The following is a 26,308-nucleotide window of genomic DNA, read 5'->3' as shown; positions in this document are numbered from 1 at the left end:
GACGTCAAGCGATATTATTTGTTGAAAATAGTCATTTACTTGACTCCTTTGAAAGAAAACTTGTAGCGGCGAGAAATGGATTTTTTGTTGCGACCAATAGCTAGTGGTGACGACAACCAAGTCACTGTTTTACATCCCGAGCCTCTTTTTGTGATCAAATCAAAGATAGTTAACATTGACAATAGACCCAAGAAGCTGCTGAAGTTGGAAGCTGGGAGTAAGATCTTCGTTAACCTGTGCCATGATCCGCAGGCACCCAAACCGGAAATTCCGTTTGATCCCAACATTGTTTACCCATTGATAATTAACAACAAGTGGGAGATACCCATTGTGGCATCGTCCATTAGAACGGATACGGATAAAAAGGGACAAGTTTGTTATGTGATAGATTGCTGTGTCGCTTCTGATTGTGTCAAGTGGTTTGTTGAGGATTACCAACTGAAAGAAATTGTAGTAGAGTGGTGTTTGGAAGCTGCAGAGCTACGTGAAGTTATTGAGATCTCAAGAGATAAAATCTCATTCCCAAAGATGAGAAAGAAAGGTGATTCCATTCCCGACTTGGAGATCTTCTCCAATGAACTCGATGGAAGCGATATAAAGGAAGCAACTCAAAATGATAAAGGCAACGATCCATCGAGCTTACTGCAGATCAGGAGAGACTTACTATCTCAAGAAGAAGACCTCTCCTTGAGTAATGATAGTGATATCACAGCCCATGGATTACCTCCTTTATTTCCAAAGGCTAATGAAACCAAGGGCAGAAGCTTGATCCAGGAAATTGATGATTTAACTCTAAAAGAAAAACCTAAGAATGCTGCTAAAAAGGTGCAGAAGAATATTGAATATAATGTAGTAATGAAAAAAATAGAAAATCACAAGTATAAGTTAAGACTTGATATCCAAATAGACTCAATTACTGGTAAAAGCGATCTGAATATATTCTATGACCCTACCAACAACGATATTGTTCTGCGAAACCTGAATACGGACTTATACGATCAGAAAGATTTTAAAATACCTCTCCCCAATATATTTGAAGGCAAGGACATCATGAATAGCTCTGAAATCTTTTATGTCAATAAAACCGGAACCTTAACTATCTTCTTGTAGAGGTACCTAACATAGGAATTCTCAGCCATTGAGCTTTCATTTAATTTAATACTGGGTAGTCATAATAAATTTGCATCTGTATATAATTTTTGTCTATACATTAGAGAATATACAAAGTACGATTAGGTCTTCAACTGTAAACTGACACTACTAGCCGATGGTGGGAATGCCAGGTTATCCTTGTGCGCAACATATTCGCTTACATCATAACCCAAAACGTCTTGAACTCTGTCTACTGGCAGCCCCTTAATTCTATTTAGTTCAACACTTGTAAAATTACATCTGGCTCTTCCGACGTATTCCAATGGAGCATCAGGGTCCAGTTTACCGTTGGGCAATCTTTTTCCGACCTTGATGTCAACACACTCAAGTTCATGGAATGATCCCTTGACTTCAATAACATCCTTTGGCAACAGACCATGATCTTGATCAACTTCAGACATCTCATCGTCCTCGACTTCGGAAACATATGCCTCAGACACATGCTCCTCATCACCGGACTCATTCGTCAGCGTATTGTAGGCATCTTCATCAATGATAAGCACACCTTTGGTAACCAGACCATGTAATATCCAGAACTCTCTGTTCTTTAAGTGGTGATCTATATCCTTAGCCAAGAATACCGTATGAAGGGGAACATTTCTCTCCTTGATTTCTTTCAATTCAGCATCCTGTAGACTTAGGAGATCCTCTTCACTCTTCGGTGGGGAGATGACTCCTCCCTTGCCATAGGGGTGGTTTTTGAGCTGATCCAGGCTCAATGGTTCTGAGGATTGCTCCCTACTGCTCTTGTTATCGTCGTATAGGACTTTCTTTGGGTATTTAACCAGGTAGTCCACGATGTGTTTCACGTTGGATGGTGCGTCACTCTTCATGATGATAGTGTTAACACCCGCGTTTGTCGCCAGGTCCGCAGCGATCAGTTTCGTTCTCATACCACCGGTACCGACGCTTGATCCAGCGTCTGCGTTCGACGTATCCACACCGGGCACACCTTGGTCCATGTTTGGGACGATGACTATGGGCTTAGCGTCGGGGTTTGTTCTTGGGTTCTCAGTGTACAGACAGTCAACGTCTGTTAGCAAGAACAAGTGATCAGCAGAGACCAGAGCCGCAGTGATAGCAGACAGCGTGTCGTTGTCACCGAACTTGATCTCGCTGATGGACAAAGTGTCGTTCTCATTAACTATGGGGACGACACCCATCTCCAACAGCTGCAAGATAGTGTTCTGGGCGTTCTTATACTGAGTCCACCCGAGAATATCATTTCTGGTGATCAGAATCTGCGCTATCTTCTCGCCATACTGCTGGAACAACATACTCCACCTTCCGATCAGTCTGCCTTGGCCTATAGCGGCGATGGCCTGGATCTCAGCGAGGTCCGTGGGCTTCTTGTCCATCTCCATGGCATTAAGACCCACAGCAATACCACCACTGGAGACAATCACCACCTTGTGGCCTTGTCTCTTCAGCTGGATAACTGTTTCCACAACCTGTGTCATGATAGACAGCTTAGGCTCCCTGGTCTTTTCATCGACCAGCGATGACGTACCCAATTTTATAACGATCGTCTGCGACATGAGTGTTTTGATGCGAAAGGATGGTTTTTTTTTCTTTCAGTCCTTGACAAGAATACAATTCGAAATTCAACCTGTATATATATTCCTAAGGACAACACTAACACATGCTACTGAAAATCTTTTCTCATTTGTCATTTCACTCGATCAACGTACATCCCCACCACATAAGACTAATCAACCATTATAACTTGAGAAGCAAAGAAATATGATGTGGGGGGGGGGAGGAGTCCACAGAGAAACGCGTAGCACCCGATAAAAACTGAACACCTTCGCTGCTTTTGGCGGGTTTTGGTACTCGAGAAACGCTAATGCTGGCAAAACCCTTTACCAGTAATAAATAGACATACGCAGAGAAAAGACCGTACAGACGTCATGTCTAATTTAGCAAAAACAAGTTAATCAATTTCTGGAATCTGTGAAGCGACACGAAGGGGGGTTTCAATGCCCCACCATCCGTCCTGCAGAGAAAAGGGTGTAGAGGAACGATTATACGTCATTTTTTCTTGGGTTTTTTGGGATTTTCTGGGTTTGTCGCTTTTGAGATTTAGTGCCTTCCCGCATTGGTGCGAGCTGTTCAGTGGAAGTGGGGGGGGAGGGGGGGGGGGTAGCCATGGTTGAGGGAGTCAAGTGTTCTAGACTACCACAATAGCCGTCTGGGGTTAGGGCCCCTTTGAAGAGAAGTGAGATGGGATGGCACTGTGCAGTGCTTTCTGTGAGTGTGAAATGTATGTGGGGGAGGAGGGATGGAAGCCTGCATAGAGGCAACAATGCGCCAGCACAATCGCGGTGTGGTGTAATGGCGTTTCTGTTTAGATGGATCCGCCTAGGGTATAGTGTGTGGGGTATGGGTGGGACGCATAGCACCGGATATAGTGCCGACTCAATCGGTGCTATAACGTCAGGAATGTGACTTTGAATGTGATTTATTATGTCATTGTGCCATTCACGCACATACGCTGGAAGTATCGAGTGTAAAATAATCAAGGTGTCAATTGGATTACGTATGTTGTACTTGTAACCACCACCCCCCATTTAGGTATTTAGAACCATGTGCTTTTCTTTCTTGTAGAGCACGCTATTTCAGTTGGATGAGCAAGTTTCCTGGTCCTCGAATGGTTATTTTGTCCTCGGTCCATCTGTTGCTGTACTTTCTGTAACTTCTTTTAATAGCAACGGAAATGCTTTGATAGATATTTCTCATGCTGGTGACCGCGGGTTCGAGTTGAGTTTCAGGCACAACTTGGCATGTGCTTTCCAATGTAATGAGAGAATTCGTGCCGATTGTGACATCTTCGCCTGCAGCTAGTGCAATTTGCGTAATCGGTCCCGCACTGCTGCGGATCCCGAGCAATCCGTGGCCCACAATATTGCTCAATCTCAACTTGCCTTGCTCACGCACTGGCGATCTTCGAATCTCACCTGTGTAACATAGAATGCTAGGATTAGACTTGACGTTTACTTGTATGCCATTCTTGTAGTCCTCAATCTTGAAGAATCGTATGTTTGTAGTTGGCACAGTGGTGTTGACAAGCAGATTCATCGCATTGGTGTTTGAGAATATCTTTGATATGCTCTTGCAGTTTTGGTCAATGACCTTCAATTTCGCCTTGTCTTGACCTTGCGCCAAGTCTGGCGATTCAGCTATGTCTAGCACTGCAACCGAGTTTAGCTCACCGTGTAGATTGGTGTTCCTGGGCAGTTTGAATAAAACATTGGATCTAGGCACTTTCTCAATTGACGGTATTTCAACAAACGGTCCACTACCACTACCTTGCTTCTGCTCTGCCAGAAATGGTGTGAGATCTGAGTTAGCCAACCCTGTTAGTCGTCTTATTTGGACTGCTCTTTGCAATCCGTTACAAAAAGACCTCTTCACACAACTCATTTAGATCCTGACTCAATTGAAAGATGAGATTTTCTATCTGATACTAGTTCTTTGTTCTAAACCAAATCAACCTTGTACTTGTAAATGATCTGTGAGTTGGATCATCGGCATTTCTTTTAGGTTCTTTCCCCAGTATAAATATCCTTTCCAGTCTGGAAAAAGCTGTCTCGCGGAGAAAAAGCGGGCAGGTAAACTGATTGGACAACAATTCATCGCATAAAGAGATAGAGAGAGATAGAGAGAGATGGAGAGAGCGAGAATTAGAGAGCAATGCAATATACAAGGTAGGTATTGTGCAAAGTACATGCTATTAGTATTACAATTCTATTACAAAGATGTAAAAAAACTCTATAAAAAAGGGTTAGTCCTAGATGAACTATAGTCCATAACACCAGAATTGAAAAGAATATTCTATTAATGAGAGATACTATCAGAAAAATGCTTCAAAAAAGTCGTGTAGTATTGATTCATCCACAAGAGGAGCGTTGAATTTACCTGATTCGTGTATTAGTTGTTTCGATTTCCCCTCATACACCACAGAATTCATTAATTTCTCTGATAAATTCTCTGACAAATAGTAAAGCTTACGGTATGCTTCGATATCTATTTCACCAACACGCTCACTTAGGTACTCCTTCCAGTCAATATCTGGAGTAAAGCTTTCTTTTGGTGTGTGCAAGAAATACTTGATGAATATCCTCAATTTTTTCGCCAAGTTGGCAGCTTTTAGATTTAGGCCTTCTGATTTCGTAGCCCAATCAACCAAATAACAGTACACTTTCTTCAAAACATCCTCAAGCTTTTCAACTATTCTCCTGATAATTTCTTTCTTATGATTATTCGTTTCTTCTAACTCTTTGGTTTCATTGAGCTCTTCTTGATTATCCGGCTCACCGTACTCTTCATTGTCATTAAAAGAATCGAGCTGCAATCTACATCTTTGTAATATTCCAAACGTAATTAAACATGCAGACTCTACGCTGGTCAGTGCTTTGCTTAAAGTGAGATACATAAAGTTTTCAGAAATGCCGCTAGTATTGTAAAACAAAGAGTGGAGCAATGCATCTTTCACATGCTCGATTATTGATTGCATTTGACTGAAATGCTGTGCTGGCGATAACAATCTCTCTGCTTCTATACCTAACAACTGGAAATATTGTACGCTTAATACACTGGTTTTACCTAGCAGCCAACAGTTGTAATCATTTAATAGAAAATAAGGAGTGTTTATACATTCCAGCTTATTCGATGCTATTGTTTTCTCGACATTATTAACTCTCTCAGCAAGCTCCAGCGAAGATAACCTAGCATCTCTGATCATTAAATAGTCTACGAGACTACTAGCAGCATCATAGAATGGCAAGTTCTTCAGTAAAAGAGAATCAGTAACATTTGTTGAATTATCGTTAATATCTTGTGAGTATATTGGAATGGTACCTTTATTAAGCTTTCTATCCTGGTATAACCGCAATAAAATATTCCATATATGTATTTTTTCTTCATTCTCGGATGAATTGGAGCAATTATTGATTCTAAGAGCCCGAGCAAGATAGATATCTTCATCATTATCGTTAGCATTTACGATACTCCTAGAAACTGAAATAGAATCAAAGAATTTCATAAAAATGTAGAATTTCAACACCCGCATTGATTGTAATGAATGGTTCTTGAAATTTAATTCATTTTTAACTAAGAATAGATTAGCAATCAAGGATTCGTAATTCTGCTTGAGTAGTTCGAACAATGATTTTTGACTTCTACTTAAGTCATTCATCGATAGCAGGGCTTCAAATACTATTAACGCAATAATAGACAGAATACCTACTGCTGCTATATCATCGATTGAAAGCCCATTGATAGAGATTGCACTATCACTCTTATGACTGCTTGGTATCAGTGTATCATATTCATTTTTATTGAGTAGGTCAAAATACTTTGAAGGAATAGCCACATCAAAGTAAAAATCACCAATATTTCTCAAAGTATTAGATGATGGTATTATAAGTGATGATTGTGATACTGCTTCCACATCCAATCCAGCCTTCTTTTCGACCTTCAGCTTTTTAAACTCAGCCATCTGTTCTTCATTGAATGAACCCAAAGTATTACCAAAAAATTGCAATAATACATTATCAAGTGTCATCAAAAAGGAGGGTGAATACAAAGCATTGAATACCTCCTTCACTATAAGAGTATCAGATGCCTGTGGAAGTTGGTAATCAAATATGGGACGCAAAAGAAATTCTCCATCTTCATCATCATAAATATTATCATCTTGAGTTACTTCTTCAAATGACCGTTTCTTGGAGTTTGATGAATTTAATTCGGAGTCTTTTGTGGAAATTAATCGCCTGTCTAAAGCATAGCTTTTCAATTCCGCAAGTCTGTCCTTCAAATATTCCATTTCTTTATCAATTACTTCCTCTTGGGTCATTGTGGTAGTCATTATATCGTATTCAGCAGAATCTTCATGCCAGTTCAAATAATTTGAAGATCTGAACGCTCCCAGTTTATAATTATCATAGGAACTAGATGTCGCTAACGAATCTGGATTATGTGCATTGAATAATTGCAAAGCAGTCTGATACTCCCTGAGTTTCTCCACAGTAGATAACTCCAACTCCAGCCGCCTATGAGAACCATTTTCTCCAGGTAAAATGGAATTTTTATAACCCGATTGCTTCGATTTACTTGACTTGTCGACAGTAAATTTCGCCTTAGTGAAATCAGTCGGCAACTGCCCTACTTGCCCATTCAGGCTCGTATAGTCAGCACTAGCTCCACCAGGGACCTTGGGATAAAAACAATCTGTCTTTCCTTGCTTTAGGCAGTTACCACATATAGGTTTCCCACGATCACAGCCAATCTTTCTTCTCCTACATTGCTGGCAGGCAGGTGGCTTTTTTACCTTCTTGGTCAGCACAGCCTGGTACATTGCGTATTATACCGGATCAAATAAGCAATAGACGGGACTCAATCAGCTCGAATGCACAGAATTTATTATAATTTTTGTGCAATTGCCAATAAAAAAAAGCGAATAGGACGTTAAAATGGCACCGAGAAACGCGATCAGTTTCGGGGAAAAAGTCGTATTTGAACCTCGAAGAGTGTATTTGTACTACCCTGTTACTATTGATATAGGCACAGAAGCCACTGCTTGTCCAACAACCGTTCGTATTTGCTATTCTTGTCATCCATTTATATCGTTATTGTAAGCATTTCGATGTTTTATTTCATTTCTTTGTTTCTTCCATCACGTTTAGTTTACGTTATATGTGATGTTACTTACGGTCTTATAGATGTTACAGAGGTTTTTGTAATATTTATACTTTATCCAAACCTCACAGTACATACGCTTGGATAGTAGGTTTTAAGGTTGTATCTTTTCTTCAATTCTTTTCATATGTACTCTGGTGTTGATTTCATACTGGTTATTAGTAATTTATCGAGTGTGTCTGTGGAAATTGCATCTGTTGATGATCTTGACGAGCCATTCTCAAATCTGGAAGTAGCACCGGTTTGTCCTGTAGCCATAGTGTTAGCTCCTGTCATGCCTGCACTGTTTGGAACTCCGGATGTTCCGATAGTAGCCGCGCCAGCACTGTTTAATCTTCCTGTGTTGACCATTGGCATATTTAGACTTGCACTTATTGTTCCAGGGACACTTCCGACGTTCGCGGTATTGCCTGTCTTCCTCGTGGTCACTGGCATGTCCAATATATTCTTATACTGTACACCTTGAGAAGGCTTAAACTCAACCAAGTTATTCAGCTCTGCTAGAGTAGCAGATAGATGGGAACTACAAGCTAACAGACGACTTTGTACTATCTTGAACACCGTTGGGGATTGGTAGACGTTCGCACCTACTATGTAGTATGTTTGCAAGGGCTCTATCGCTGTCGGGGATGTCCTCCTCTGCTTCTTTATTACCCAAAAATCAGGCTCTCGTACATTGGCCAGCACATACTCTATGCCACGAACTTTCATCAGCTCCCTCTCCAGAAAAGCATGTACCACATACTTCTCTAATATGGCCCTCCTTATGGGGTCCACATACGAGAATTCTTGCTCCTGGCCCATGTCCTCACTGTGCGCATCTCGCATAGTCTCGGGGTTCATGGAGCCAGCGGCAGCACCATTGTTGGGTAGTTGCGAGAACTGCCTCTGCATCTTAATCACATGGTTATTTGCAGTCTTGTCAAAGAAAGGCGACTCTGCAAAATAGTCCAGCACATTGTCCGTCCTCAGCCCAAACGCCTGAATCCACTCGGGCGACTTCCATTGCAGCTCATCCAGTGGGGTATCCATGATTGCAAGCTTATTTGTTATTAACGCAATATAGAACTGACACTAGTAAGTTGTCGACTGCCCCGACATTGCCAATGGCTTTCAATACTATTATTCCTGACTTTTCTCGTCTTTTAACGTTCAGAGGCCAACAGACCCGAATCCACTTCTAAAACTGAAAAATTACTACAATTGAAGGATTAACATAAAGGCAATCCATTGTATGACTAGTTGCTAAGCTAAGGCACAAGTTAGCACAATAAGTCAACGATGTTGAGTATATTTGGGTGTGTGAGAGCCGTTCCACGGGTGGTGCAGATGAGTGCAAGGCGTACACTTAAAGTGCCAGCACCATCACAAAGTATACCTGACGTAGAGGCGTTTCTCAAGACTATAGGCAGAGATTGTTCAGAACTGACTGAGACATTTGAGAACAAGTGGGAGAACTTGTTTGAGTGGGACTCCAAGACTTTGAAGTCAAAAGGTGTGTCGGTCCAGCAGAGGAGGTATATACTACACCAGGCTCAGAAGTTCAGGAACGGTGAGCCTGTGAAGGAGATGAAGAAAGGTAAGAAGTCCTTCTTTGGTGGTGAAAGGAATAGGAAGGCAACTGTTGCCAAATGGAGAGCTGAACAACGGAACAAGTAGTGTCGCCAATTAGTGGATACTTATTATGTCATGTAAATATATAGCTAGATAGTATCATACAGGCAACTACCATATAATATTCAGTACAGATCAGAAATATCAAGTAAATATGTTCAATTTCGAGAGTTACTTGTTTAAAGAAATCTTATACATACCTTCAAATCGTGTACCCTAGTATAGTGGATTCGATATTTTCCCACTTCTAAATAGAAAAAGCTTGTCTATAGAGAGGCTATTGTTTGGCACTGGTAAGTGCAAGCTGGGAGCTATTATACTCAGATGATAAACTCTGATATAAATTAAAAGCATTACAAGTAATGAAGGATCATGACATGATACAGCTGCTGCAATTGCTAGCGGATTATGATGCGTTGCTAGAGCAATTGAGTAAATCAATGCACGATGGGTTTAATAACATAAGTCGAGCTAACTACCATAACAAGGATGCCCTCAGGGGTAAATACGGCAAAGATTATTGGGATGATGGCTACGTGGGCCAGGTAATGGCTGAGGTCATGGTATCTGGCAAGGTTGATATAGTAGCCAAGCCCAAGCCTGTCAATGTACCTGCAGAAAAGGTTAAAGATAAAGAAGCAGAGCAATTAAGGAATCGAAAACAAACCAAAAAGATTGCAGATGCCGAAATTACTGAAGAGACTAATAGAACTAGAGATTATGATCCGATACTTATGTTTGGTGGCGGCCTCTCAACGCCGCAGACACTAAGGAATGCTCAATCTAATTTTAAAGGTACACTACCCATAATTGTGAAACTCCTGAATTGCAAAAATAGTATAAATGCCATAATAAATGAGAATTGAATATCTCGGGCATTTCATGATTTGCTTGCGATATTAATTTTGAGGTATTGCTTAATTTTGTTTTGGAGCTTATTTCACAAGTTTTGCAACGCTTCCATCAATGATAATAGCATTGGCAACAATTTTAGCGTTGTGTACACTCACCTTAAATGTTAAGTTTTTGTCATCCCCTTCCTTAGAAGTTGTTAGAATAGCTACTATAGCTCAGATAAGAGCGTGAGTTGTAAGTGAAATATAGACAAAGATAATTGATTTTTCTACTTATATTATTTATAAGTGGAAATACATAGAACTATTTAAGAAGGGTATCGTGGGAGTTAAAGAATTGTCACAAAAATAAGTACATTTGCTCAGTTATTCAGAAGCAAATCTAGAAAACAATAGGAAGACTTTTGAGTTTATCCTTGGCAGAAAGAACAATAAAAAAACTAAGCTTATGACAAAAGCCTGGACTGAGAAGAAAGTATGTTAGGTTAGTATAATTTCACAATATGTCAGATAATAAGTGCGACTACACACCCTTAATTGGTATAGATGCTTGAGTACTTGACCTAGAATTGGAATTCCCAGAGTAGAATCTCAAAATATCATCCACTGATATTCTTTGCTTTTTACCAATTGAAGGAGCAATATCGGTTGGTGAAGGGTCCTCAGAAGTTAATTTGCTTGTTGAGTTTTCCTTGCTTGAATTGGATTGCATATTATCTAATGACTGACTAATAATAGAGGGGAAATTATAATTTTTCAAGTCATTTAAATAGACGCTATCATCATCTTTATTTTCTGTAGTCAATAATTCCACTGAAACTTCATCCACAGATGTATCAACTGTGAAGTTGGACATGATACCACTTGAGCCGGAAGGGGATTCACTGAACTTCGAGGAGCTTCTTGACGAAGAAGAGTGATGATAATTAGGTTTGGTGGATAGACGAACTGGTGATTGTAGAGCTACTTGGGTTAGATCAATGGATGCTCTAGGAGTTTGCAGTGTTTCTCTTTTCAGCTCATGCCTTTCAACTTCACGGGCCTCAGCAGCGGAAGAAAATCCGTTTGCATGGGAAATATGTTGGAAATCAAAAGGCGTTGATATAGTTAACGGCTTTGTTTCTTTACGAGAACCAAATAATTTCAGTAATTTCATAGTAGAGATTCTAGCCTCTTGACTGTTTCCTTTTGTCTTTTGGTTAACTTTTGCATTTTTAGGAGTTTTTCCTGTCTTACCTTGGTTTTCATCTAATGGCGGTAATTCAATATTTTTTTTGTTATTCAATAGTGGAGTCTTGCTGTTTAAAAACATAATATTTTGCAAATCATCATTAGAGTTATCATCATTAAGCATAACTTGCGCTTGGATGTTGTATAATTTTTCCTCTTGGTCTTCATCAATCCATATTGAGTTCATTTTTGGGAGGCTTTTCCTCCCTGTGGCAGGTTTGGTATTATCCATAGATTGAGACTTTAATGAAGTTATTTTTTTAATATTGTTTTGTTGCTTCTCTGTTACATGTACTTTTTTTAACACAAATATCTGCGCTTATTACAGCGATTGACCTCTATGAACACAATGCAAATAATGCTTTTTCCAAAACTATCTGAGAAATAGTTAAATCAGAATTAGAAAAGAGTAGTCTGAACAAAATTTAGTACTGTAGAAAATACCCATAATAATTGGAATGGCTGAATTGAAGGATTTGGTGGTATTTATAAGAGAATTTTTTTTCTTGGACTGAGATTTAAGGAGCATTCTGTTGTAATAAAAAGATGCCAATTGAATGGGCGATACAGGTACTTTTGCAGTTTCTGACAGTTTGGCAGGACATCTTGGAGAGAGTCTCAAATTTCTTCTCCTCGAACCTTGCTAGTTTGCCATAGAATTGGCATAGTACTAAGAATATCAGTGCGATTACAGTAAGCCGTATGGTTTTTACTGTAGTATTTGCTGCGAAAATACTTGAAGGTGCTATAAAAACTAGTGAGTTGATACATATATTTTTTTTCTAGACTATTATCAGTTAGTTTTGTGTAGTGAAAGAAGAAGAAAAAACATTATTTAATGTGTTGTCCTTATTTAAGCAAATTAGAGGTTGCTGTAAAAGACTCGCAGAGGTGAAAATCCTAAGGAGTATTAATGAATTGCTCATTGGTAATTTCAATATAAATTGGTTGCATTCTGCAAGACCTGACTATCTAAGTAGGCAAAAGGAAAGGGTTCCTTGATTTGGTAAAACATCCTTTTTAAATCACAGTGTCGAGTCTACTCAAGTTATATGTCGTACAAATTATCGTGAGAATGATCGGCATACGTGCTGCTCCAAATTACTAACCCTTTTCTTTTCTAGCAATTCTGGTGAAGATCCTGATTACTCCCTATCTCTGTCTCAACAGATATACTGACACATCATCAAGACTATTTGAGTAACCTGAAGCATGCTAACTACTCTTCAGATATTAAATGGCCAGGTGCGGAGACAATGTATAGCCTACAACGATCAATTATGTCTCCTATTTAGGTAAAGTAATGATTTTAGAATGTTTGGCCATAGTTTCCCCCATACCAGTATAAGAATCTCAATGGCTTTTTTTTTTCTACCTGATACTTGTGGTTTCACTAGTTTTTGTCTGTAGTTCTAGAGAAGCATGTTGCAGTGCCATGAATTCATTACAAATGTGGTTTGTCTATGCGTTCTACATTATATAAATTCTGTCCCAGTCCGGAATAATTGTAATAAATACCGATAAGAACCCTTGGCTTAAGTTTATTAACAATTGTCTATATACGTGTCTTCTAAGGTTCCTTGCCTCTTCTGTGGCTATTATCTTGTAAGCAACCCTGATCTACGAGAATTTATGTATATGTACTGATTAAGGAAGGCATTACCCTTTTCGGCCATCATTCATATCCTTTGATTTTCTGATTTACCTTGACAGCTCCCCCCCCCCCGCAGTAATCCTTAGGAAAAGGCCGAGAAACTATAAAATTACCTCTCTACTGTGTGTTCTGTGGTCTCTGCGGGGATCTGCAGTCCCTTTTCTGGAAGTCATCCACTTCCACACTTTGCCTTCCAATAAATCCCACTATTTCCTGCGCAGAACGTAGGTTCGTGCTGTTCATTACACAAATCAAAACTACGATGCAGCTCTCTACTGCAATGTTCTGCACAGTACACATCATGCTAAGCACCCGGCTTCGCTTACCGGCTTCGCTTACCGGCTTCACACCATGTCCTCCCATCTCAGAAACAGATGTACCGTAGTGCCTTCCCGCCCATCTGTGCAGTTCCCTCTAGCTTCCTCCAGCATTAATGGAGCAGTAATGGAGCCATGCGGTGGATATAGTGCGAGTTAAGGTATGGCCAAAAGCTATGCTGACGCATGGACATCCCAAGTGTAAGAAGAGCCTATTGGATGAAGCATGGGTCGGTAGTTTCAAGTATGCAATTGCTTTGGTCTACGTGTCAGAGTGAAATGTGTCGTTTAAACGCTGCCATGAACAGTATTGAGGCATGGTATAAATACATATGTGTGTGAGCTGGCCTGTTTTTTACTTAGGAGGCAGTGCCTACTATTAATTCACAGTGTCCCAGAGTTCTCGAAGGTGATCGAGAGGCTCAACATCTATTAGCCATCTAAGGAATGGAAGCACAATAGAAGACAAAATTACACACAATACCATCCTTTTACATGCAATGGACACATCAGCATCTCGTCGGGTCGGGCTTCGTCTCTGTAGATATCTGGCATTGGTCAGAAAGACCAGTACAAACATATGTGGTATATGCTGAAGTACGTATCTGTTCATACATCCAAAAGTCATATTAAGCCTGTGAATGCCATAGGGCAAGTTGCAATAGCTAGTGTACAGTATGGTAATTTATATCCTGGGTATGACTGCTGGTGTCTCTAGTAGGAACTGCTACTACAGTCTGAAGTGGTATGTACTAGAAATCGAATTGCCTACGATGTCTAGGCATCGCAATGCCGGGGCCATCGCAAATGAAGATATTAAATAAATGTTCTATAGTCATCTCTTAATAATTGGGCGGGTGATACATATATATATTTATATTTTTCTTTTCTTTCTTTCAGGACCTTGATCGGGCTCGGCGGTTGCAGATATATCTCTAGCAACAATCTTGATATTTCGGCTATCGTCTTCTAGCTTGGATTCAACTACGTTTGATCCGTTCGAGGCGGTGCCAACCGCTACCGTCTGCTTGTAACTTTTGTTTCTTAGTCTACCGTTCAGTAAAACCAGCGAGGGAACTTCGCCCATGGCTCTAGAGCAACTATCGCTCTTCAGTCCCAGAAAGCTAATTATGCTGCTTGCACCTAGCACGTTTCGACACTCTGAAGGCGACGCGGCCCCGCTGCTGATTATTATACCTCTACCTCTCGAGCTTCTGATCACACTTCTGGCATTGGAGACAAACTGTTTCCTCACAAATGACTCCCTCAATGCAGCACCGTATGCAATTTCCACTTTCACACCACGGTTCACACAACTGCATATAGTCTTGTGCTTAAGCATCATCGGTAGCCGCTGCGAATATTCGAATGTGAGCAGGTCGATGTCCAGGTTCGTAGTAGCCAAAGTGAGACCTTTCTCGCTGATAGGCAGCGCCGCGACTATATCGTACGCCTGTGATACCTTCGCCAGGCTCTGTCCCTTCGAGGGATCGTCAATGACCAGCGTTATACGCGAGTATATCTTGAGGCCAGTGGCCTCCATCAGCTTCTTGAACCGCACATTGATATCCATCGGGTTCAGCTCCCGCGCATCGTTAGGGAACTTCTCCGTCTGACTGACAGTGAAGTTCAGAGCCACATGCGTATACCCGAGTGTCTTCAACGTCATTAGCGTAGCCCTCACATTCGCCTCATCCTGCGCACTGATCGGCGTCTTGAAATCCTTCTGAGGCCAGCATACATTCAGATCTACCAGCATCTTGTCTAGCTACTGTCACCCTTGCTTCAACCCCCGAGGGAATACACCTACAATCAGTAGCTCATCGCAATATGCTAACTTCTTATATGAGAAGTTAGTATGGGTCATGTGATGGAATTCACAAAGCACAGAGATTCCTCCGCAGAGAAGTGAGTTTTCGGTGAAAAAAAATTTTTCTTGCAAAAAAACTGAAATTTCTGCCAAAAAACTTTGAATAAACGCATATTATAGTGGTTGAAGCTGGCATATTAGTGGGTAATTCTGGAGGTCCTTTTACAATACTTAAGAGCAGCCTTGTGTATAGAGCAAGATCGACAGCAGTTAATAGCAGTTAGCATCGAACCAAAAAAAAAAGAATAATTCCGCCATGTCGATTAATATTTGCAGAGACAATCATGATCCTTTCTACCGTTACAAAATGCCTCCTATCCAGGCCAAGGTTGAAGGTAGAGGTAATGGTATCAAGACTGCTGTTTTGAACCTTTCCGATGTTGCGCGTGCGTTGAACAGACCTCCTCAATACCTGTTGAAATACTTTGGTTTTGAGCTTGGTGCGCAGACTTCTGGTAATGTTGAGACCGAGAGATACCTGGTGAACGGTGTTCACGAGCCAGCTAAGTTGCAAGATGTGCTAGATGGTTTCATCAACAAGTTCGTTCTGTGTGGCAGTTGTAAGAACCCGGAAACCGAGATCATCATCACCAAGAATGACGACTTGGTCAGAGACTGTAAAGCCTGTGGTAAGAGAACTCCAATGGAATTGAGACACAAGCTTTCATCTTTCATCCTAAAGAATCCTCCAAACACCTTAGCAGGTTCTAAGAAGAATAAGAAGTCCGCCACCGCTTCTGCCAACGTCCGTGGTGGTGGTGTTTCCATTAGTGATATCGCCCAAGGTAAGTCCCAAGGTGGTGATGAAGATGGTGAAGGCAATGCTGGTGACGATGACGACGATGCCTTGGCCAGAGAGATTAACGCTGCGGCTTCCGAACTGGAGCAAATTGAGGTCAAGGATGATGAGTGGGCCGTCGACATGTCTGAAGAGGCCATCAGAGCCCGTGCCAAGGAACTGCAAGTCGCCAACGGTGCTGTTGACACTGAGCTAACGAAGCTTGAAGAGTACGGTGAATGGATCATCAACGAAGCTGGTGAGGACAAGTCTAACCTACCATCCGATGTTGAATTGTATAAGAAGGCTGTTGAGCTAGATGTCCTGAGCGATCCAAAGATTGCCTGCGTCTTGGCTCAATGTATCTTCACCGAGGATATCGTTAATGAAATCTCTGAGCACAGTGCTTTCTTTACCAAGGTATTCGTTAACGCCGATTACGAGAAGAACTTCTTGGGTGGTATCGAGAGATTTTTGGGTCTAGAACATAAGGAATTGATTCCAACACTACCCAAGATTCTAGTGCAAATATATAATGAAGACGTCGTTTCTGAGGAAGAAATCATGAGATTTGGTACAAAGAGTTCAAAGAAGTTTGTTCCAAAGGATGTTTCCAAGAAGGTCCGTAGAGCTGCTAAGCCATTTATCACCTGGTTAGAAAATGCCGAAAGTGATGAAGAATCTGATGAAGAGTAATGCTACTGAATTTCCTCCATGAAAATATGAATCATGTACCAGCTGATAGGCTGACAAACATGTGGTACAATGTCGAGAAAGAAGGGTGAACTAGATCTTCTCAGGTCCATATTTTAAAGGATAATGAAAGGCAATTTGATTCTACTTTTCATGATGTTGTCAATACGAATAATTGTAACTGTTGTTTATGGTAAGTTGCATTAAAAGTGGTAATATGTTCTCTTTATGCGAGATATCTTGACTCCTAAATTTTCTCTACTGCGGCATTTATAGAATAATACTTATCCTCCCCCATTTTATTTACCATATTCCAGTCTTATGTAAATTCTATTTTTTATTAGTTTTATAATATTTTCTGCATCATAGCAATCGTTGTTGCATAGCAATCAAATGTATAATCGATGAGATGAGCTCTTCGTTAGTGACACTTTCCTTAAAATGTGCTCATCGACCCAGAATTTTTCTCGATGATCCAAATCCATCCGATAGGGATGGGCTTTAATGCAAGTATAGGATATTTGATACAGCTCATATTCAAAAACATCTTGCATTGCTTGTAATTTTATAATTACTCTTGGATTGAAATGTTAAATATATTTAAATTTTGAGGGTATTAGATGCTAAGAAGTGTCGGTATTGGGTTAAGACCATTGATAGCAAAGAGGTATAGAAGTCAGATGGGAAAGATTAGTGCAGCTTGTGTGATAATCGGGGATGAAATCCTGAATGGCAAGGTTATAGACAAGAATTCTTCATTTTTTGCCAAATTCTGTTATGATCAAGGTATCCAATTGAACAGTATTGTAACCATTGGAGATGATGAAGATCAGATTGTGCGCACAATAAAAGAACTATCGAAGAGGTACCAATTTATAGTAACAACTGGTGGTATTGGTCCAACTCATGATGATATTACTTATGAGTCTATAGCTAAGTGTTTTAATTTACAATGCAGAATAGATGAGGAAACTAAGAAGAGAATGGCAATGAAATCCAATCCTGAGAGTCGCCTTGACCCGGAATCATTAAAGGATTACTATAGAATGGCAACGTTACCTTCAGGACCAGACGTCAAGAAATATTATGTGGCCGATGACCTTTGGGTGCCGATATGTTCTATCAATCAGCAAGTTTACATATTCCCAGGTATCCCGCAATTGTTTAGCCGAATGTTGATGGAATTCTTGCCAACATTAGAATGTATTTACAAACTGGACGATGACAAAAGAGAATATAAAAGATATTTTGTTAAAACTAAGCTGTCAGAATCGGAGCTTTCACGTCATTTGAGGAATTTCCAGGAGGAAGCAACTGTACATTCGAATGAAATTAAGTTGGGTTCATATCCACATTTTGGAATGGGTTTCAACACTGTTAGCATTTTGGGGGAGAAGAAAGATGATGAATATCTGCGAGGACTAAAAGATAAGATTATAGGCATCCTTAACGGAGAAGAGATATCTGAAGAGCAAGAATCAAAATTCTCTAATGGTAATAGGATTTAGAGGATCCTATCTAACTTTTGGACATTATTCATTTTAGATAGTGCTATCTGTTTGAGAACTACGCCCTGTTGAGCAGTTTTATATTCATAGTAAATGTATACTAGAAAGAACAATACCCAAATTAATTAAAAAATTAAATACAATAATGTAAAAATGTATAGCCTGTATAGAATAATGTACAAAAATGAAATCTATAATTGTGATTAATCCTCTTCTTCATCGTCAGTGTCGACTGGCTTTGGAGTACCCTTTGGAGATGATAGCCACTCGATGTAACGCAAACGACGACGTTCAGCTTGTGCTTTCTTCTCGTTTCTTGTTAATCTCTTCTTTCTTTGTTTAACCTTGATATTAGCTGGGGAGTCATCATCAGTAACAGAAGAAGATGGCTTCAAACCAACGGCATTGGCGTTACCACCATCTTCAAATCTTGACTGGTCAACATCCTTGACACCTTTTTGAACCATGGTACCATTTTCGACAATCCATTGTTCAGGACATAGCGCACCAACAAATTCATTGTTGTGGGAAATCATAACGACACCACCGCTCCAGTCTCTGATAGCAATTGCCAGTGCACCTAAAGAGTCTCTATCCAAATAATTGGTAGGTTCATCTAGGACTAGTAAATGAGGGTTATTCCACATGGCACCAGCGATGACAACTTTAACCAATTGACCACCAGACAGAGATCCTAATGGGGTATGATTAGCGATTTCTGCATCTAGACCAACATCTTCAAAATGTTTGGTAATAACAGATGGAACCAATTCACGGTAACCTAGACCTTCTCTGGAAGCTTCATGATCATCAAACTTTTGAACAAGCTTTTCAAAACCGTGTTCAATCAATACATCACGAGGAACCCAAGAATTGTACTTTGGTTTCCACCATTTCCATTTGATTTCGTATTGGAAGGACTTCTTTAGCTTTTGTCTACCTACAATGGCTTCGATTGCACGCTTACCTCTACCATCATCGACATCAATTTCCTTAGTCATCATCTCCTTTTCCTCATCGGAGATCTTTCTCGATTCCTTCAAAAGAACTTCACGATCGTCACCAAATTGATAACGCCATTGCAAATATTGGTTTGCTGTCTTTTCCTTATGCTCATTAACATGTTGTAGGGCGTGTTGGGCAATGTAACCAATACGCAAGTTTGGATGTTTTTCAACTTTACCTTCTTGAGGAACCAATTCACCAGTCAATAGTTTGATAAGCGTAGACTTACCAGCACCATTTGGACCTAAGACAGCGACTCTTGAAGATAGTGATAGAGCACATGAAACATGGCTCAAGGAAGGTGTAGAAGCTCCTGGGTAAGTGAAGGTAACATCAGTCACCTTAGCAACAGCTCTAGTGTTAGACTTGACACCTGTTAGGATACCAGGTGGTGGGAAACGCATTTGAGCATTAGTATCGGACAAAGTATAATATGCCTTGGCTTCAGGCTTTTGTTCAACGAACTTGGCCAAGTTACCCTTGTAGTAAATCAGTTTCTTGTTTTCATAGTGGATGATATCAGTACAGACAGCATCTAAGAAACCAGAGTCGTGCGACACAATTAATGAGGTAATGTTTGTGTGCTCTAACAAGTATTCTTCCAGCCACTTGACATTGGCAACATCTAAATGGTTAGTAGGTTCGTCCAGTAGCAAGATATCGGCCTTTTGCAGCATAGCTCTTGCAAGTTCCAATTTCATCTTCCAACCACCGGATAGAGATCCAACTGTTTGAGCTCTACGGGTTTCATCAAAACCGACAGAGGCCAAGGCATTGGCAATATCATCACGGGAGGTGGTCTGTAGTTGTTCATCTAAAGCAATGAAGGAAACCAAATCCAAGTCACCCTCTTCACCTTGCAATTTATGTTCAACAAAACAAGTTTTCAAGGTATCCTTGTCTGGGAAACCATCTAGTTGACCGTTAGCAATAGATCTCATCAAAGTAGATTTACCAGCACCGTTTCTACCACACAAACCGTAACGGTGACCTTTGATCAATCTCAAATTAGTCTTATTCAGTAACATTCTTGAACCGTAAGCAAGAGAGAAGTCAGTGTTTACAATTTCGATACCTTCATCTTCATCGTGTTTGACCTTCTCTTGGTGGAATAGAGCTCTCATTCTGTCGATAATTTCAGTATTGACGACGGCTTCGTTATCAGCACCAAAGACACCAGTAAACAGTTCTTCCAGTCTCTTCCAGTCATTAACATTTGTGTCAACGGTGAGGATCTTACCAAGGTATTCGACGACGTCTTCGTCTTGAATGAAGGAAGATTTGGTCTCATCAGTAATGTTTGCCTTCTTGATGGCGTCCGAGACATACTGCTTACCTTCCTCCTCGGTAATTCTACCTTGGAAGGAATCCTTGTTGTGGCTAGAGGTGCTATCGTCACCCTTTAGGACCTTTAGAGCCTTCTCAGCAAGTTCACGAACTTCTGGTAAAGAAGCTGTGTCGACAACTTTTTGGACGCCCGGTAGCAATTGAGGAATGTAGCTTTCGATTTCGATGTAGTTGTTGACCAATCTAGTCAAGTTTTCGATGACGATGACTGTCTGTCTCAATTGCTCTTGGGATGAAGAAGAAAGATTCAACGATCTGTTCAGGATAGGAACCAGTAGAGCCAAAGCGGGCTCGGTGACTTCAGCCACGAATGTGACACTGGACAAAGCCTTGACGGACTGAGGGACCTTGTTTGGATCCTGTAGAGTGTTGACGATAAGTTCGTAACGTGGGGCCAGATCCAAGTTGTCAAGGATGGAGACGTAGTCTAGCAATGTCTTGTGGCCTTGCTTGGCGAGCTCTGGCTTGAAATCAGTAGCGACGTCTGTTAGGATTGGTACTGTGGACTTGAAAGTCAGTTCCAAGAGATCGTTTGGAGAGTCCTCTCTGATTCTGTCGATGACACCCAGGGCACCCAGCTTAGATTGCCACTTGGCACCGGAGGCCAAGTATTCCAGAATCACTGGCAGGACATTGGAGGTCAGAGCGTCGACAGGGAAAGCGTTCATTAGCGCATCCAGAGAGTGCTGTGCAGCACGCTTGACGGTAGTCTCTTTGTCAGCCATCATATCTAGAGAGAACTCGAAGAAAGGCAGCAAGTAAGCCTCCTGAGGGCTGTTATTGGCAAACACGTTAGCCAATGCGGTGATCAGCAGCATCGTCGATTCTCTGATCAGCGGGTTGCTCTTGCTCTTGGTCAGCTTGGACAGGACGTCGGTGAACTTCCAGTCCTTGATCGACTTAGCGCTGGTGTTTTTGAACTCGTCAGCTATGGCAGCAACCTGTGCCTTGCACTCAGTAATGTTCTGAGCCTCCATGAGCTTGTTGATGTGGCCAGAGATTGGAGACACATCCAGTTCGTTTAGTTTATTGGTCAGCGACGTCAGAGACACAGCAGACGCAGATGGTGTAGGGCCGTTACTCTGGTTTGGAGTCACCGCAGACTGCTGGTACTTGTACGCATTGATTGGAATACCATTGGCATCGAACCCTTGAGACTGATTGTAGTTGTTATAGTTGTTGTAGTTGTTATAGTTGTTCTGGTTGTTGTTGTAAGGTTGCGCATTGTAGTTGTAATTGCTGTTCTGGTTCCACTTCTGCACGTTGGGGTTCTTGTTGTAAGTCCTCTGTTTCTGGTAGTTCGATTGCTTCTGCTGGAAGTACCCACCGAATGGCGAAGGCACTAGGTTAGGATCCTGTGGCTGTTCGCCCAGGAAATCATCCAAGCTCTTAGCAAACTTCTTTGGAGGCATGGTTCTATGGTCCTTTTTAACTCTTTTCTGGAAGTTATGAGTATTGTAAGTGTAGTCATAATATAATATGTTACTAGTTGTATAAGGATCGCTAGAATCACACGCACGACGCTAGTCAAAAGTCATCTTTGAGCTTTGTGGACCCAAGCTCATCGCGCAACACCTTTTCCCTCATCGCTTCCACACAAGCTCATCGCACTTTACACTTTGAAGCTTTTCATGAAAATTTTTGAAAAAAAAAAATTTAAAAAAATTTTCACTCGTCATATACGTATGCATGTCATGTGGTTTGTGTTTATGTACGTATGTCACGTGTGTGTCTTTATACGTGTAAGAGTCATGTGGTTGTTTCGTTGATAAGTATATTTTGATGTGTTATAATTATGTACGGAAATTGGTGTGTTTTAAGTTGGAGGTCATGTGATTTTAGGGCTTTTGTTTGAAGTACCCAGCTGGCAGTCATCTCTCTGCAAGCAGTGCTGGGCGTCTCTCCCTGGGCGTGTCCCTGGGCGTGTCTCCCTCAACAAATGCATAATTGATAGAAATGCATTTTTACAAGGTGTATCTGCTACTGTGCGACTCTTGCTATGCTCTAGGTCTGTAGCGACAGCTATAATACAGCTATGTCTACATGAGGAATTTCAGGTTTATTTACTTATTTGTCCGAGACGCGTGAAATTTGGCATTCGGGACGCGAAACTTGGCGATGGGGAGGGAAGCCATGGAAGCCATGGAAGCCCTTGACACGTAAGTTGTGTAGTATTGCGCATCACCGTTGCCATCTTATATAAATAAACAACGCTGGTCAATTGCACTGGAGGAAGCTGTGGTATGGACATAACCGAAGAGCAGCGAATCAATTACATGATGTCGGCGGATACTAGGATGACACTGAAGATACTGTACTCCTTGGACAACGGGGCTGCTGGCAGCTACCTGGCGAGGTCCAAGACACCGCACCTGGTGAAAGTGCTGAATATACCAGACCCGAATGCGGTTCCCGTGGGCAGGATGGTCACGGAGGGCGATGGGATGGCTATGCTGAGAGTTGGCGCTGTGCACATATCGAGCGTCTTGCAGGAAATCTACAATAACTCCCCGGAAGTGCTCAGCGCTCTGGACTCCGGGTGCGGACAGGACTATAACTTGTACTACAGAGATATATGCGAGACGGACGAGCCGCTGGTGAGTCTGGGCTTGCTGTCGCATATAAGGAAGACAGTAGACTCTGATAGGAAAGAGCTGGCGGGCAATGACGCGGACGAGGACTTGGACGAGGACTTCGTGGTCACGGGCAGAGTGTGTTCAAACCTGTCGGCACTGTTGAGGAGGTCTTACAGCGGGATGTCCAAAAAGGTGTCGAGCACACCCCAGGAAACACTTGAAGTGAAACTGAGATTTACCAAGATATACAACACAGCGTCTTTGAAGCCAGATAATGAAGTCAAGGTACGAAGAGTGACAAAGGAGCCATCCTTACCACAACCGAAGGTGGTAGAGACCACACCTATTGTGAATCAACCAAAACAAGTCATTAATAGAAACAAAGGCAGAGTAGTAACGAAACATGTACAACAGATGAATGCACCACCCTTGGGTGCCGCTAATGTAAACACTAACAGAAGACAAACAAACCCCATGCCAGCTCCAAAGGCCAAAAGAACACAGTCCTTGCCAATATGGAATTTGAAACCTGGCGGATCAAATAACTCCTATTTGAAAAACTCTATTGCTCACAAAATATACATGGCGGATAGACAACTTGACAATAGCTCAAATACAACTACTGTGTCCAACTCGGTAGCTGAACATGAAAGCAAACCTACTGATGATGATAAAGTGAGTAAACGGTTCGATTTTATGCTTTCCAAGAAGAAGGGCAATAGTGGCAGCAAGAACGTAACAAAGAAAAGTTCCTCGAATTCAAAGAAGACCACTGAAAAGGATAACCAGTCTCAGAATAAAAGCGTAAAAAAGGCAAAAGCAAAGACTACCGAGTTCCGGAAGCCAAGTCTAAGTATTAATCAAGACTTTAATCTTCCGTATCCTAATTTATTGGGTGAAACAACTCCACAAGCTGACTTGTTTATTAATAATAAAATTAATGATGATATAAATGACAAGGAAAACATACCTCCACATTCTGATAGTGATAATTATGATATCAGTAGTGAACTGGATATGATTGCCTTTGATAATATGACGATGAAGGGTGATATGAATTGGTTAAATACTTATGACGCATTTGAATATCAAAATGCCCACTTGAATTTACAAAACAGTAAAGGGTTTAACTCTACACCACAGGATGCAAACACCTGTAATACCGTTAATATTGAGAATGATGATGATGACGAGATCAGTGCTGGAACCAGGATGGATGATGTAAACATTAATAGTGATGGTTACAGGAGCAAATCTAGTGCTTATGCCCAAACTGATATTGACAAAACCTCTCCTATTGATAACATGTCTGGTTCAGCTATTACGAATCTTAACAGAAACAGTACAGACGTGGATAAAAAGGACAAGAATAAGATGGTTTTGAATATTGAGGTTGACGATGATGATGATGACGATGATAATATGAATGCCAACACAACTTCAGCGGCTGCTATGAACTCCACACCTATCGAGCAAAGTACGATTAGAAAGGTGTCGACAACTAGAAGAAGTATATCGACCATTCAAGAAGAAGATCAAGATGAGGCTGATGAGGATAAAAGAATGTCAAAGAAGAGAAAGACTATACCGTCATCACCTTCTATGATGTTTAGCTATCATGATGGTAGTCCAAGCTCCGAAATAACAAATGAGCTTTTTACCTCGTTCATAAATAATGGAATCGAAGGCGAAGAAGATAATCAAGACACACCTGCAACTATTTGTCCATCAAGTGACCCAGCTATTGGTCAGAAAGAAACCCCATTGGTCTAGAGGGATGCTATGGTATTAGTATGTAATAATTTATAGAACATAATATGCTAAGGCAAAATAAATCTAGTATCAGGCCCCAATGGCAAATATTTGTAAGTATCCGCTATTTTTTTGACTTGAGTTTACAGGTGTTCTTAATCTCTAGAAAGTCGTTCGAGAATTTTCGAATTTCCTTCTCTAGATCTTTATTGTTTTCCTGTTTAATTAGAGTTGCTATATTCTTTGAACACAATTCAATCTCGACTTCATAATTTTCAAATGTTTTTCCTGCTCTATTTTCTGTACATACTTTAAACAACTCTAAAGTATTTTTACTTCGCGGCATGCTTATTCTATTCCCAAGTTTGTGCCTTCTATAGCACTTGTCTAAATCTGTGTTAATGTATACAGCCTTTGGAAGCTCAATTTCAAGGTTAAAAGATATTTTGCAACCGTAAGTACTATTAGGAATGGATAGTAGAATATTCGATATTTTTTCTTTATGAATTAATGAATCAAGTTTAGCTGTCTCGTTATTAAGTCGCAGTCTGCCCTTGTCTAATGGGGCAGGTAAACTTGTGGATACACTATAGTCACTCAGGCTTAGGTTATTTGAATTTTTTGTTGATGATTTTTTAAGTTTATTGAATTTTGTATTGATATACTTATTCCTCAGTCTATCGAAATCAAACTTAGATATCCTGGGTATCATATGGTAGTCATTGTTCAATACAATAATTTTTTTACTTTCTTTAAATTCTGTGCTGTTACTTTTACTATTTATGCGCCCAAATTTAGCTTCAATTTCGACTTGTTGGTAGCATTCAAGTGGTATCTTTTTATACTCTTGAGTAACCCATTTGCCTAAGAAACCAACAAATTCATCATAAGTCAGAGACTTCATTCCTGAGCAAAAATGGTATGATTGAAAACACTAATGTACAAGAATATCATAGCAATGAAATCTGGTGTATAAGTCATTTGATAGACGCTAATTAAATATATGTAATTGCAAGTAGAGCAAGGTCCGACGAGCAGTACTTCTATGATTCAATTCAGTTTGAATCAAAATCATTACCAGCACTTTGTAGTGCTAGACGAATAAATCACATGGTTATTAGCTCTCAAATTAAAGTAGTAGTCATACATCTTAATTTTGGCAAGTTGGGTAGTTTATTAGCAATTGAAGTACTTGTAGGGTTTTGTGTCGACAGCTTTTGATACAAAGGAATTATGTGTTATTCCAAGTAACTACAGTA

General features: G+C 40.6%; 14 protein-coding genes across 14 annotated transcripts; 6 read left to right on the top strand and 8 right to left on the bottom strand.

The window, feature by feature from the left end:
* Positions 1-75: 75 nt before the first annotated feature.
* PIH1 (Pih1p) lies at positions 76-1,110 on the top strand (the record flags this gene model as incomplete). The annotated part of the gene is made up of 1 exon (XM_445586.1): positions 76-1,110. One exon carries the CDS (start codon positions 76-78, stop codon positions 1,108-1,110), a length of 1,035 nt encoding a protein of 344 aa, XP_445586.1.
* Positions 1,111-1,232: 122 nt separating this feature from the next.
* On the bottom strand, positions 1,233-2,690 carry PRO1 (putative glutamate 5-kinase; the record flags this gene model as incomplete). The annotated part of the gene is made up of 1 exon (XM_445585.1): positions 1,233-2,690. One exon carries the CDS (start codon positions 2,688-2,690, stop codon positions 1,233-1,235), a length of 1,458 nt encoding a protein of 485 aa, XP_445585.1.
* Positions 2,691-3,765: 1,075 nt separating this feature from the next.
* GVI51_D03817 (uncharacterized protein) lies at positions 3,766-4,575 on the bottom strand (the record flags this gene model as incomplete). Its single annotated transcript, XM_445584.1, has 1 exon — positions 3,766-4,575. The coding sequence occupies one exon, from the start codon at positions 4,573-4,575 to the stop codon at positions 3,766-3,768; it is 810 nt and encodes a 269-aa protein (XP_445584.1).
* A 430-nt stretch (positions 4,576-5,005) lies between these two features.
* On the bottom strand, positions 5,006-7,510 carry RSC30 (Rsc30p; the record flags this gene model as incomplete). The annotated part of the gene is made up of 1 exon (XM_445583.1): positions 5,006-7,510. One exon carries the CDS (start codon positions 7,508-7,510, stop codon positions 5,006-5,008), a length of 2,505 nt encoding a protein of 834 aa, XP_445583.1.
* Positions 7,511-7,974: 464 nt separating this feature from the next.
* MED6 (mediator complex subunit MED6) lies at positions 7,975-8,883 on the bottom strand (the record flags this gene model as incomplete). Its single annotated transcript, XM_445582.1, has 1 exon — positions 7,975-8,883. The coding sequence occupies one exon, from the start codon at positions 8,881-8,883 to the stop codon at positions 7,975-7,977; it is 909 nt and encodes a 302-aa protein (XP_445582.1).
* Positions 8,884-9,132: 249 nt separating this feature from the next.
* Positions 9,133-9,510, top strand: FYV4 (mitochondrial 37S ribosomal protein mS41; the record flags this gene model as incomplete). The annotated part of the gene is made up of 1 exon (XM_445581.1): positions 9,133-9,510. The coding sequence occupies one exon, from the start codon at positions 9,133-9,135 to the stop codon at positions 9,508-9,510; it is 378 nt and encodes a 125-aa protein (XP_445581.1).
* Positions 9,511-9,827: 317 nt separating this feature from the next.
* Positions 9,828-10,331, top strand: VMA22 (Vma22p; the record flags this gene model as incomplete). Its single annotated transcript, XM_445580.2, has 1 exon — positions 9,828-10,331. One exon carries the CDS (start codon positions 9,828-9,830, stop codon positions 10,329-10,331), a length of 504 nt encoding a protein of 167 aa, XP_445580.2.
* Positions 10,332-10,842: 511 nt separating this feature from the next.
* Positions 10,843-11,781, bottom strand: GIC1 (Gic1p; the record flags this gene model as incomplete). The annotated part of the gene is made up of 1 exon (XM_445579.1): positions 10,843-11,781. One exon carries the CDS (start codon positions 11,779-11,781, stop codon positions 10,843-10,845), a length of 939 nt encoding a protein of 312 aa, XP_445579.1.
* Positions 11,782-14,394: 2,613 nt separating this feature from the next.
* On the bottom strand, positions 14,395-15,279 carry RPP1 (RNA-binding RNA processing protein RPP1; the record flags this gene model as incomplete). The annotated part of the gene is made up of 1 exon (XM_445578.1): positions 14,395-15,279. One exon carries the CDS (start codon positions 15,277-15,279, stop codon positions 14,395-14,397), a length of 885 nt encoding a protein of 294 aa, XP_445578.1.
* Positions 15,280-15,646: 367 nt separating this feature from the next.
* TIF5 (translation initiation factor eIF5) lies at positions 15,647-16,864 on the top strand (the record flags this gene model as incomplete). Its single annotated transcript, XM_445577.1, has 1 exon — positions 15,647-16,864. One exon carries the CDS (start codon positions 15,647-15,649, stop codon positions 16,862-16,864), a length of 1,218 nt encoding a protein of 405 aa, XP_445577.1.
* Positions 16,865-17,481: 617 nt separating this feature from the next.
* On the top strand, positions 17,482-18,369 carry FPY1 (flavin adenine dinucleotide pyrophosphatase; the record flags this gene model as incomplete). The annotated part of the gene is made up of 1 exon (XM_445576.2): positions 17,482-18,369. The coding sequence occupies one exon, from the start codon at positions 17,482-17,484 to the stop codon at positions 18,367-18,369; it is 888 nt and encodes a 295-aa protein (XP_445576.2).
* A 203-nt stretch (positions 18,370-18,572) lies between these two features.
* NEW1 (New1p) lies at positions 18,573-22,133 on the bottom strand (the record flags this gene model as incomplete). The annotated part of the gene is made up of 1 exon (XM_445575.1): positions 18,573-22,133. One exon carries the CDS (start codon positions 22,131-22,133, stop codon positions 18,573-18,575), a length of 3,561 nt encoding a protein of 1,186 aa, XP_445575.1.
* Positions 22,134-22,964: 831 nt separating this feature from the next.
* SPT21 (Spt21p) lies at positions 22,965-25,070 on the top strand (the record flags this gene model as incomplete). Its single annotated transcript, XM_445574.2, has 1 exon — positions 22,965-25,070. One exon carries the CDS (start codon positions 22,965-22,967, stop codon positions 25,068-25,070), a length of 2,106 nt encoding a protein of 701 aa, XP_445574.2.
* Positions 25,071-25,173: 103 nt separating this feature from the next.
* On the bottom strand, positions 25,174-25,953 carry GVI51_D03575 (mRNA triphosphatase; the record flags this gene model as incomplete). Its single annotated transcript, XM_445573.1, has 1 exon — positions 25,174-25,953. One exon carries the CDS (start codon positions 25,951-25,953, stop codon positions 25,174-25,176), a length of 780 nt encoding a protein of 259 aa, XP_445573.1.
* Between the last annotated feature and the right edge of the window lie 355 nt (positions 25,954-26,308).

The sequence above is a fragment of the Nakaseomyces glabratus genome, chromosome D (genome assembly GCF_010111755.1).
Source record: "Nakaseomyces glabratus chromosome D, complete sequence".
NCBI lineage: Eukaryota > Fungi > Ascomycota > Saccharomycetes > Saccharomycetales > Saccharomycetaceae > Nakaseomyces > Nakaseomyces glabratus.
This window is presented reverse-complemented; position numbering and strand designations above follow the sequence as displayed.